At 45.4% G+C, this 12,709-nt stretch overlaps 1 protein-coding gene across 1 annotated transcript; it reads left to right on the top strand.

Annotated features, from left to right (window-relative positions):
* The first annotated feature begins 2,523 nt into the window (after positions 1-2,523).
* On the top strand, positions 2,524-8,982 carry LOC135891111 (alpha-1-acid glycoprotein 1-like). Its single transcript, XM_065418584.1, has 6 exons — positions 2,524-2,637; positions 4,642-4,784; positions 5,926-5,999; positions 6,590-6,691; positions 7,492-7,592; positions 8,908-8,982. The coding sequence occupies exons 1-6, from the start codon at positions 2,524-2,526 to the stop codon at positions 8,980-8,982; spliced, it is 609 nt and encodes a 202-aa protein (XP_065274656.1).
* Positions 8,983-12,709: the final 3,727 nt, after the last annotated feature.

Genomic DNA, 12,709 nt, shown 5'->3' with positions numbered 1-12,709 from the left:
TGAAGGGAAATCATAATCAGAGGCAGGCAGTTGTGGAATTTTTGCTATAATTGCATAATGGAACTGATAGGAAACAGTTCCAGATAAGCTTTGACAATGTGTCGAAAGAAGCACAGACACTGAAGGGCTGATTATGTCTGATGCAAGTCCACCATTATTCAATCACAAAATGTTAGTGTTCAGGAAAGAGACATTTAATGTCCTCAATAAAGGACAAATACAAGCACACACAATTAGCTACACATACAGCTATGTGGCCACCAGCCCATCATCATATTATATACCCACCAAACAAAAGGATACAAAGCATAAGGATTAAAAGCAATTAACTCACTCTGAAGCTAGAGAAGTCAGAACTGTATAAAAAAAAAAAAAAAAGAGTCCATTCACATTGCATTGGCAGTCCCTTTGCCTTATGTGCATGGTTGGTGTTTGACAAGTGGGTCTCTGTCTTCCAAGGACTGTCTCTAATGCATCATCTAAAAGGATTAAGAAATAGCTAAGTAAGGGAAGCTGGATTATCAGGATCTAGAGAAATGGCAGAGGAGGAAAGGCAGGTTATAAAGGCCATTTTATCAATACAAAGCTAGATCTATTAGTCTGGTGAGAGTGCTAGTGCAATAGTTGAACAGTGAATCCAGTAAGGCAATCTACAGGGATTAATGGTGTAATGAACAAAAGTAATGCATAGAAGTGGCATAAGACAACCCCTCTCAAAGGGCTCAGATACTCTGGTGATGGGTGTCAACGTAAGAACCTAGATAAAAAGCCAAGGTTGAATAAAGGGCCCAAATCTTCTCTCCTTTACACTAGTGCAACTCTCAAGTCAATGGAATTATACTGGCATGATAGATTTATTTTGGCATTGCAGACTATGAGAAAGAGCTGAAAACAAAGGGGTTTTACTTTGAAGAGTGGCAGAATCCTCCATGTCTCGCTGTGGGCACGGCTTAGCACCTTCCTGGGAATGGTATCCCTCGTCACCCTACACAGGGCTTAACAGCGCTAGCAGCCAGTTTATAAGCCACACTGAGACTAAGCCAATGTAGCAAGATATGAAAGTTCCCTAAGGATTTTAGTCTGCTCTAGCTACAGCCTCAGCATGTCCCATTGACACAGACCCAAAAGCACAAGGCTGTTAAAGTGCCACTTTGAGGCTTCTTTAGTCAAACATACATAGTTGCAATTCCAGCACAAAGCAGGTGATCTAGTTACACTGGGTTTCTACATCCAACAGGTGTCCTCTGAGGGTTTCTGGAACCATTTAGAGAGGAAGGACGGTTCTGGGGTTAAGGCACTGGATTGGGACTTGGAAAAACTGGGTTTCCGTTCCCACTCTGCCACAGATTCCATTTGTGGCCTTACAGAAATGAAGTAACTTGCCTCTGTTTAATTCTCCCTTTCTACCTCCCTGGTCTGTTTTATCTACTTAGACTATAAGCTCTTCAGAGTAGAAACCAGCCTACTCCATTTATGTAGTGTCTAGCACAACAGAACCCCAATTTCATTTGGGGCTCGTAGCTGTTGTGTAATAAAAATAAATGATGATTTCTTATCTGACTTAGCAGAAGTTAGTATGGGAGGAGGCCAACAAAGCCTAGAGGGGCTCACCTCAAACTCCTGAAGATCCCACTTAGGCAGTGATGGAGGCCACACCTGACAGACACATTCAAGGCAGCGTCTCAGAAAGGAAATGCAAAAATACCCATCAATCTAGGTAGAAAAGCAGACAGTAAAGGTAAGAAGCTGAAAGGAAACATAAGGAAAGAAGGATGAGTAGTTAAAAGCTTGGACATTATTACAAATTGATTTAATACTGAGGGGTTAATTAATTAAAGAAATACGGACAGTTACTGGTGTAAAATAGATAAGCCCTTAAGCAGTGACAATCGTCTGCCATCAGCAAGGAATAAGGAAGCAACAGTGTAGAGGAAGTTGAAGCCATTATACCTCATTAGCAAGCAGGCACATCCCATCCACTGATGAGTACAATTGGGGTGGGGAAGGGGAGCAGCGGGGAAAGTTTTTCATGAACAGTGTAGCAAGTTGCTGAACTCCATTTCAATTCACCCCTTTGCTCCTCCTTTTATAAAGCACGTTTGTGAATATTTGTGCAACCAACATTGTCTCTGTATGAATGTTCAAGGGAAATTAATTTCAGTTGATGCAAACAGAAACCAATTATTAGAAAATGAGTTTGTCTATAGATCTGTTCAAAGGGCTTTTTACATTATGAACGAAGGAAAAGCCTGTCTGTCAACACACCCCATAAACCAAAAACAAATTTAGCCTTATCTTAGAAGTTTAACAGAACAGCACCTCTCATTGCTTCATCACTAAGCAAACAGAACATTGGCCAAGTCACGTACAGGTCGCCAGCAAATTCCTGGATTCGGAGTCACATTTGGGAAATTTGAGATTTGTAGCCATGAACGTCTATAAATACAGATACCTGTGTTGAGATGAGAAACTTCAGCTGGTGAGTTTGATTCCACTGCTTCTCACTTCCCTTCAAAAGAAATCATGGCACTGGCCTGCATTGCTATTATTCTTGGTTCAGCACATCTCCTTACTGCTAAACCCCTGGATTGTGAGCCTCTGGTTCCAGAAACCATTGACAATGCTACAATGACCAAGGTAAGAAGTGCCCTTGGAAGGGCCTCAACTTCTGATGCTTATATTCTAGATGGGGCAATCAGAGGTTCATGAAGGACCTGTCCTAGACCAAGGCACAGGCTAGGCATGCAGGCAAGGGAACCAGTTAGTAAAATTAACCATATAGTCAGGCTTTTAATCTTACAAGCTGAGTAGTATTTATACCTCATCAGTACCCCCTGAAATATAAATTACTGAATGGAGACTGGGCAACAGCATAGTGTGCTCTGCAGGTTTTAACCCAAGACCTGGAGATGTCTGCATTCCAAGAGATAGACCCAGGAGGGAACCCTTAGAAATGAGAGGGAGAAGACCTGACAGAGCTCATCCATACACATTGGCCAGGCCAGGATTGGTCCCTGAGGAACATTTTCTAGTGCCTTCCCCACCTACTTTTAAACATCCCAAGCGATGGGGATTCCAGAAGCATGGGCCTCTTCCCCAAAAAAGTATCCTTGAAACCTTAGGGCCCTCAGCATCCTACTGTTCATGCCACTTATTTTACTGGGGATTCTTAATAAATCTCTCTCCGAAGAGGTGCCAGTGACCGTGGAATCAATGTGAAGGGAGTGCCACAATGGCAGCTAAAATCAACGTTTACAGTCTGGAAACTCAGGTGGAGCGCTGCCCTCTGCAGATATAGGAGAAAATAAAGCCAGCATAAAACCAATTGACCCCCTTCCCCATTCTGTGAGCCACTCACATCCGTAACCGGTTAGCTCTTGCAGATGAAGGATGCCTGCAGGGCAGCTGGCTCCTGTCTTTACAGGGCTCATGAAGGGGCTCAGGGACGCTTCCAGTTTTCTCAGATGATGCCAGCAGTTCCAGCCATATTTTGTTGGAGTCAGCCCCTTGGCAGGGAACATGAGTGCCCCCCTCTCCTCTTGTGCCATGTGCTGCCACAGCTGTCACTATGTCTCCTTTTTCCTGTCTACTTTCTTTACATGTCTCCACTGCTTAATTTGTCCCGGGGCTCAGCCCCGGCACCTCTGGGCGTCCCATGTCCGTTATGAAAGTAAAAAAATTGCTTGAGCCCCAGAAACCTCCTTCATTACAAATTAAGCACTTCATGTCTCCTTTCCTGTCTTTTCTTGTCCCCTCTTCCTTTGGATTTCTTATTCTTTTTTGTTCGTTGGCCTGGTTTTGCCAACTCTTCTCCCTACCCCCGCCCCAGAGCTCTGATTCCCCTCCCTACTTCATCAGTCAGCAGAAGACACACCGTGCTAATGGGAGTGGGGGTGGGGCAGAGTTGCCAAAGGAGAGGAGTTTAGCACAGCGAGCTGCTAGCTGAGCCTGAACCCCTGTACACATGAGCTGTTCCCACTCGCAGCTACATTACACACGGCAGTAGGGAGGGAAGGTGGAGGACTTTCAAGGAGCCACCATCCTCTTTGCCAGTGGACGAGGCAGTATGTTTATTCCATGGGGAGTGGTATTGGCATCTTGCAACTTTCCTCACCCACAGCTTTACCTTCTCCTGGGCATGTGGTCCAGCACAGCCTCTCCCCACAAGTTTGAAAACAGTGTTTTACAGTGGTCCCCACCTCGAATACTCACCATGACTTTGGGGGGAAATGGGCAGCATGGTGGTGGCCTGGGGTCACATACATGGCATAGAGCATTACACAGAGTGCTTTGATGGCATAAGGAGAAGGTGGTTGTGGCTTTTCAGCACCTTGATCCTCTTTCAAGGGAAGCTTTAGTTCCATCAGGTAAGAAGAGGTGGCTATCACCACCAGCTGTGAGAAGAGCATGGGGTAACAGGCAATCTGCCATAAAACTTAGTGCCACAAAAAAATAGATCTATTTAAGTTGTAAGTTCAGGAGAGAGACCATTCTCCTCTGTGTCCGCACAGTGACTTGTACAACAGGGGTCCTGATCCGACTGGGACCAAAGACCAATAAATAATTACACATACACACATGTTGAGGCTTATAGGGTCTCCTAACAATTGGTTTCTTTTTCTTCCCTCCTCATCTTCACAGCTGCTGGGCAAGTGGTTCTACATTGCTGGGGCCTCACAGCACCCACCCACCCTACAGGAGCTGGAATCGATAAAGAACGCGTATTACTTCTTGTACCCTAGCAGCCTTCAAGACAAGTTCCTCGTCACAGAAGTCATGAGACTGTAAGAGCATTAACACAGACCTTACTGACAGTGACATGCTCCCTTAGTCAGGGGAAATATTTACACTAACGTTTCCCTCAGTAGGGCCAGGTACCAGGAACCATCAGTAATGAAACAGAACGTGCAAGTCTTTCTATGCTTGAAGGTCCCTGACTCACACTGAGGCTGCATATGGCTATTCCATGCTTATCCAAACCACTACCAAGAGCCAACGTGCAGCCTTCCCTAACTCCATCTCTTCCTCTTAGGCGGGGGTGGGCAAACTTTTTGGCCCGAGGGCCATATCGGGGAATAGAAATTGTATGGAGGGCCATGAATGCTCACAAAATTGGGGTTGGGGTGCAGGCTCTGGGGTGGGGCTGGGGATGAGGAATTTGGGGTGCAGGGGGGTGCTCCAGGCTGGAATCGAGGCATTTGGAGAGTGGGAGGGGGATCAGGGCTGGGGCAGGGGGTTGGGACATGGGGAGAGGCTCAGGGGTGCAGGCTCCGAGCGGCGCTTACCTCAAGCGGCTCCCGGGAACAGTGGCCTGTCCCTTCTCCGGATCCTACGCGGAGGCGCAGCCAGGCATCTCTGCACGCTGCCCCATCCACAGGCACCACCCCCGCAGCTCCCATTGGAGCACGTAGGAGCCGGACCATGGCACGGTTTCCGAGAGCCGCATGGTGCAGCCCCTGATCCTGCACCCCGGCTGGAGCGCCAGAGCGGGACCAAGCCGTGTGGTGCGGCTCGCGGGCCGTAGTTTGCCTACCCGTGCTGTTAGGCCTTCTCATTCAGAATAGTCCCTGATCTTCTGGACAGCAGACTCTACTGTTGTCTCACCTTTGGCCTGCATTGTACGTGTTCTGTATCTGGGCAAGGGCCATTAAAATCCAGGGCTGACAATCCTGCATCAAATCCTATTCTCATACACATAAAGTGCTACTCTGGAACAGAAGGGTGGACTCAGCTATCCTGACAATCCCTTCAGATTTACCTCAGTTGACTGGGATGCTAATGTAATATACATACAGAAAGATTGCGTGCAGAGCTGCGTTTGATAGAGGCATGTAATTCCCATTGGCTAGCAACCGAATTTAACTCAGAGAGCCATAGAGCATCACCCTCTGTGGTTACTCCCCTGATTAGTCTCTTCCCCTTTAGGAAGGACAAGTGTGTGGTGGACAACTCCAGTTACATTTCAGTCATCCGGGACAATTTTACAATGATCCTGCACGGTAAGAATCCAGAGATGCTAGGGAGAAAAGCAGAAATGTCCAGTGCATCCCACTGGGAAGGGTGGACTGAGTTGTGGTTGGAGAGGTAGGAAGGTTTTTCTCCTACATTTCACTTCCTCATTTCTACCACACATTTATCTGGTCCCACAGCAGAGTTGCGTGACCGATCTGAATCCAAGGGTCAGCTTCCCCAACTTGGCAGGGGATAATTTCCTCCCCTCGTGGGCAATTCTTTGCAACATGTTCATTACAGAGATGTAAGGATTTGTCTGTAACAGGCCATTTCTGTACCCAGCGTAGTGGCCTCCATATGCAATAAACACACAGAACTGCCAAAGGTGGTCATTCTGCTATCAGCTAACACTAGTTTCCAAAAGGGTTTAGCCTGCTGGCGTGAAGGGGTCAGCACAGCCACGTTGGTCTGCCAAGCCATATTTAAACACCAGTTTCTAGGTCTGTATGAGTTGAGCTTTTTACACCTATGCACAGTACCACAGAATACAGTCAAATGCCCTTGCAGGTTTATATTACACTTCTCCTGAGATTTGGACCGAATACTCTAACCACCCCTTGTGCCTGTTCTCCTGAAGGGCCAAATGAAAGTGCCGTAGCACAACTTATCAAGAGCAGCTCCGAAGACACTATGACACTATACCACATTGATGGGACCTACAAAGGGTTATCGATCGCGGGTGAGTAAACCACATCCCAACACCAGAAAAGGACCTAGATAGCCAGAGATGCTCTATGTAGCCCTGTTACCATAGCATCTCTCAAACATTAATGAATTTATCCTCACAAACCCCCTGCAAAGTAGAGCAGTTTAATTATCCCCATTTTACAGGGAAGGAACTGAGGCACAGAGTAAATTAAGTGCCTTGCTCAAAGGCACACAAAAAGAGCCTGGAACTGAATGCAGGTCTCTCAAGGACCAGTGCCCTAAACTGCAAGAGCATCCTTCCTTCTGATCTGCTCCTGGAAAAGTGGCTGCAAGACCTGAGAAAGAGAAAGGCAGGGACAGGGCATGAAAATTAAGTAGCTGCCTAGTCGGGGCTGGGCAGAAATTGTGGCTGATTCTAGATCTTTTAAAACACCATGCATTTGCTTAACAACAATTATCTAGGTCCTAGGATAAGAAGATTGTGGCCAGGATGGTAAATATTTAAAACCTCAGAACCAGTTTTGAGCCACTGGAGATGGGCTGACCAGACAAGTCTCTTCTATCCCCTCCCTTACCCAATAATAATAATAATAATAATAATAATAATAATAGGGGAAATAGAGGGTCCCAGCAAAGAAGAATAAAGAGGGGATGCCGCTCCCTTAGCTCAAGGGGGAGAGGCACGTGCTTTTGGAGTAGGAGATCTGAGTGCTAGCCTTTGTTACTCTGAAAGCCTCAGATTGACCGTAGGTACAATGCAGCCACTACACCTCCTAAAATTAACTCTGCCAAATGATTTGCTGCAATTTAATGTTTCATCTTTCAAAACAGCCCGGGCCCAAAACTTGACCACAGAGCAACTGGAAGAATTCAAAACTCAATTGGCATGCCTTGGATTGAAGGAAGAGGAAACATTCTATACTTCAGCGAAGGTAAAAATCAACATGGGGTTCCTATGAGAGTTATCAAGCCATCTTTATAGCTTCAGAATCACATTGAAATTACCAGGAGCTGGGATCAAATTAAATGCTCCAGGCTCCTCCCTGAAAAATGGCTTTTTTTTTTTTTTCTTTAAAGTGTAGTAACCCAAAGCAAACCCCAACATGTAACATATTCAAGAGTATGCACTGCACCATGATGATATGGTATAATGAATGGGCTAGTGAGCCATCCACTGCCCTTTAATTAACAGAATCAAAACTGCTCAACCATCTGCTATAGAACTTATACTGGTAACCCCAGTGGTGACTCTCCAGTTGCTCCAGGTGAGCAGGAGGTTCTAAGCTAGCTGTCCTCATGAAATGCCAAGTGTGCACCATAGGGACAACCAGGAAGTTCCCTAGTGGCCACAAATGTATTCACAGCAAGTATTATATAAACCAGAAAGAATACAGGAGCAAACCCTCTACCCCCATGCCTTGATAGGAATTAAACAGAGAACTTTAGCTGCACAGACCCCTTCCCCAAAAGAAACAAACTTCACAGTTATTGTAAAACCGATAGGCACTGACCAGGTACCAGGCTGGTGTTAGATCAGAGTCCTTCCCTTCCAAAGTGCCTAATCCTTGGCTTCCTTGGGGAAGTGCCACCAGACTCCACATTCACCAGTTCATTCCTTAATCCTCTCAAGTCTTTTGGAATCCTGTCAGGTTTAAACACCACCGTAGTGAAAACTGGGATTGCCAAACCCAGGGCCTCCAAAAACATTGAGACAGTGTGCAATGATTAAGGCCAGACATACTCAGGCCCATTTCATAAATGCTTCTTCCTTCCCTCTGAACAGCCAGCTCTCCCCAATAGCTGGCTGGGGCAGCTGCTAGCCCTTAATGAGCTAATGATAGGCAATGCAAACCCACACAAGGAATACTGCATTTTAATAGCTCCTCTCCCAGCGAAGGGGTTTCACCTTTAACATTCACCTCAATTTGCTTGCTTGACAAAAGCTTCGCTGCTGAGCAAGCATATTGTTCATATTCCCGAAGCAGCAATGAGACAAGTCCACATCCTAGCTGAAGCAATTTAAATCTTTAAATAGAGAGAACAAACTGTTCTTGCGACACAGCTTCTTGCCTTAGAGGCTGCTGAAGTTGACACTATTTTAGCCTTTAGAGGATTCTAGTGTGTTAGGCAGGAGGAATTTGAAAATGCACAAGAAATAGTGCTAGTTTTGCTGTAAGAAAATCCTGTAATACTGAGAGCATATTTTACACACGCAATACTGATTCTCACCTTTGTTCATCTCTGTAGGATTTGTGTCCCATGGAAGAAGAAACAGATGACAAAAAGCACTCAGTTGAAGTGGTAGAACCATCACTGGGGTAACTCACATTGCCATAGTAACGTTGCCCTCCACACTGGATATCAGCAGTTGTTCATTCTCTTCCACCTGTTTAGCAACTGAAGGATCTCCCCTTGTCACATCTGATCATGTGGTTTCTTTGGCACAAACTACTGACATTTTCATTTTCATTTTCTGTGTTCTGCACCTTTAAATTTCTAAGCAGTCTTCACACATGCAGAGCTCAGCAACCATTTGTTCTCACTTCTTAGTGCAGACTTTCACAAAGGAGACCCACACACTATGCTCTCTCCTGAAGACTTTACTTTTGTTCTTTCTTGTCGATTTAAAAATAAAGATAAATCTGACTGATGGTAACTGTTTGCTCTCCAAGTATGACAAAAAACACAAATACCAGCTTTTTTCCCCCTACAATAAAGGTCTTGTACTGACATCTGCCCCTTCAAGCAGCACTTACTATGCCCAAAAACATTATACACACACACACACACACACACACACACCTTTAAATATTCTATAAAACGACTGTAACATGGCATCGTAACACTTAGGGACAAATCCTGAGTTAATGGCCATTCACTACTAAGCCAGCAGTGCCATAGAAATGGGCCATGAGAAAGCTGTCATTTTTTTCTGTGATAGAGAGAAAGGAGATGGAAGAGACTTGCGTATGAATCAAAATTGCAGCCAAGATTTAAAGAAAGAGAATTTTCTTGTGTCTTATTCTCTCCTGTTGCCTGTTTGGTTTCCCTGCTGTGCTTTGCTCCCCTACATGGGAGCTAGGAACAGCAGCAGCGTTAGTGAAACCCAGTAAGGACCTGATCCAGCTCCCATTAGAAGTCAAGGGAAACATTCCATTTTACTTCAGTGAGAGTTGGAACAGGCCCTAACATCCCAGTCTCTCAGGTATCAGCTAAGAGGTGAGTTGGGGAAGGGAACAGCTGACTTAAAAGATTCCCTCCCTGCTTCAGTACTAGGTGTCACAATATCCCTACCCACTCACTCACTGTATCCAGAAGCAGCATTGCATGGTCTTTGGCCATGTTGCCAGGAAAGCTAAACACAACCCAGCACACTGTGCTCTCAAATTTCCATTGATGCACAAAGGGGTGCACCCCCGGACCTTATCTAGCACCACTGCGGGGCTGCCCCAGAGATTCGTGGATTCACAGGATTGAGCCAGATCTGGGAACGTCACTATATGATGTCTGGTGCAGCGCCATCAACTGTGGTCCCTCTGGCTGGTGCAACAGTCCTCGGTAGACTGTGTGTGTTTGTTTGATTGATGAACTCAGGGATGGATGCAGAGGAAACCTTTCAACTTGTTCTGAAATTTTACAAACCATAGCTTCAAAACTAAATGTTGATATTATTTTAGGGCCTGATCCCACAGCCTCCCATGCATAGAGGTTTCATTAACTTCACTGGGACCATCTCATGCAAAAGGCCAGGAGGACCAGAGTATATTAAAGATGAAAGGCACCCTACCCTGCAGGGTGGGGAACACAAAGTGAGGAGAAAATGAAAATACTGTGTAGGACACATCGTGCTCCAGGGCTCTGATGAGAATCCAACCCTCACCCTTTTGAAGACAATGACACAGTACCGCAGTTCCATTTGGACTATGCCCATCACAGCCTACACACACACACACACACACACATACACACGAGTTCCACTTGCTGGGGGAGTCACACTGTCTAACCACAATGTTACCGACATCCCGCACAATTCCTTAGGGAATCATTACAAGGGCACAGTCAAGATTGCTTGGGTGACTGTGAATTTTTCCTTCTTTGAAATTTTTGGAGCATTTTAACCTTTTAATTTCATCTCTTTTTAATGTTTGTGGATCTTTATAAGGTTTGCATTAAGACTGGAGTCAGTGATAGGAACTTCCAACAGAAAAGTGCAGTATGACACTGAGTTTTGTTTCATCTGCTAACATGAAAAACCTCAGAGCTGTCTATTTCACACCAAATTAAAGTGCAGAATTCAATGCAAAAGATACTTTTTTAAAATCATGGAAATTTCCCAGAAAGACACCTCATTATTTAATCAAATACAATGTGGCTATTACATATATATTTGCCCAGTAGATTTATTCCCCCAAAAATGGCTGGCTGGTTTTTATAGATATGAGGGTGAATAAAATAGATTCCTGTGCCCAGATGAGCAACTTCAGCCAGAGCATTTTATTCCACCTCCCTTCAAGTGAAGCCCTGGCACTACACTGGTCTACATGGCTGCTGTTCTCAGCTTAGCACATCTCCTCACTGCTCAATCTTTGGATTTTAAACTACTTCCACAAATACCAGATAACACCACAGCATTCAAGGTAGGAAAAGCCCGAGGTAGGGTCATGCTTCTTCTGGCAGTTACACCCCAGATCCAAGCAAAGGCTGGACAAGAACTGTACGGAGAAGACAGCTCACTAATGTTCATATCAGATGTACAGGGTGCACAGCACCCAGAATTTACATCACAAAGATCTCTCAAATATAAAACCCTGGCTAACATACTAAGGCCCCAGGCAAGACATCAGGAGACCTGGTGCTTATGACTATTCCTGCCTCTTCTACAGACTTACTGTGTGACTTTGGGTAAGTGTCAGTCCCTGCGTGCCTCAGTTTCCCTACCCCCCCCACCCCCCCGAGAACTGAGAATTCAATACTTTGTCACCAGAAATTTCACAAACCCCACAACTTCTAACCAGGACTTCATTATGGACAGCAGTTTTCTTTTGCTTTGAAGGTTTCACTTTGCCCTACATCCAGGTAGCGATTTAGCGATGGGAAGAAAGGGGAGGAGCAGGATGGGAAATCGGTGTCTAATAGCCAATAGACTTCCAGTTGCAAAAATGTTTGCTGCACAGCTTTGATTTGATTGCACATCCCTTCCAATATGCACAGCCAGAGATGCATCCTGTGTTTATACGGCATCGCTGCCCCACTCATCACCAGAGCCACTACAGACTGACCCCCTGGAAGGACTAAAATGGCGGACGAGTCATTATAGAATCTCTCAGTTAATAAGGTTTTTAATTTTTATATATTGCAGCTTTGAACTGGTTGGGTTGATATAATCCAATGGCCTCATCCTGCAGCATGCGTGTGTGTTTCACTCCCACTGAAATCCATGAGCAGTGTGAGGAAGGACTGCAGGATCAGGCAGGTTACAGATGAAAAGAACCCTGCAGGGATGGAATATGTAAGGGGTAGAAAATGCAAACCAGGTGCTGGGTCACTGCCCTTCAGAGCTTTGGAGAAAATCCCAATCAGCCACATGTGAGGGCAATGACACAGAACTGCAGTTCCAGCCCTGCCAGGGTTCAGCCTATCGCAGCCTGTGTGCACGTAATGGGGCCCACTCACTATTGCAATGCATGATACCAAAGTCCTTTTTGCAGTGGAACCAAAGACCCTCAGAGGTACCTTTCAAAGAACCACCTTAAAGTAGCACGTCACATGCATTAGCTCAAAGCCAGTGTTCATGCCAAATTAAAGCTCTGACTGCAGTGCAAATGATGCAGCTTTTATCTGGGCGATTTCCTGGAAAGGTACATCATTGCTTCATCTCCACACAAATGCTATGCCGACTGTCTCTGATACATGCACCTAGCAGATTTGCCCTGACACAATTGGACAGTTCAACAGTTGCACAGAAATCTCTATACACAGATTCCCAAGCTGAGATGTTTCAGTCAGAGGGATTCATCCTACACTCTCTCATCTCCCTTGAAGAGAAGCC

The sequence above is a fragment of the Emys orbicularis genome, chromosome 18, assembly GCF_028017835.1.
Source record: "Emys orbicularis isolate rEmyOrb1 chromosome 18, rEmyOrb1.hap1, whole genome shotgun sequence".
Classification (NCBI taxonomy): domain Eukaryota; kingdom Metazoa; phylum Chordata; order Testudines; family Emydidae; genus Emys; species Emys orbicularis.
Note: the sequence above shows the minus strand (reverse complement) of the source record. Positions and strands in the feature narration are given on the sequence as shown.

Excerpts from the sequence above, each read along its gene's own strand:
- LOC135891111 (XM_065418584.1), top strand. The coding sequence starts at position 2,524 with ATGGCACTGGCCTGCATTGCTATTATTCTTGGTTCAGCACATCTCCTT. Across the intron at positions 2,638-4,641 it reads ACAATGCTACAATGACCAAG|CTGCTGGGCAAGTGGTTCTA; the intron begins GTAAGAAGTGCC and ends TCATCTTCACAG. Across the intron at positions 6,692-7,491 it reads CAAAGGGTTATCGATCGCGG|CCCGGGCCCAAAACTTGACC; the intron begins GTGAGTAAACCA and ends CTTTCAAAACAG.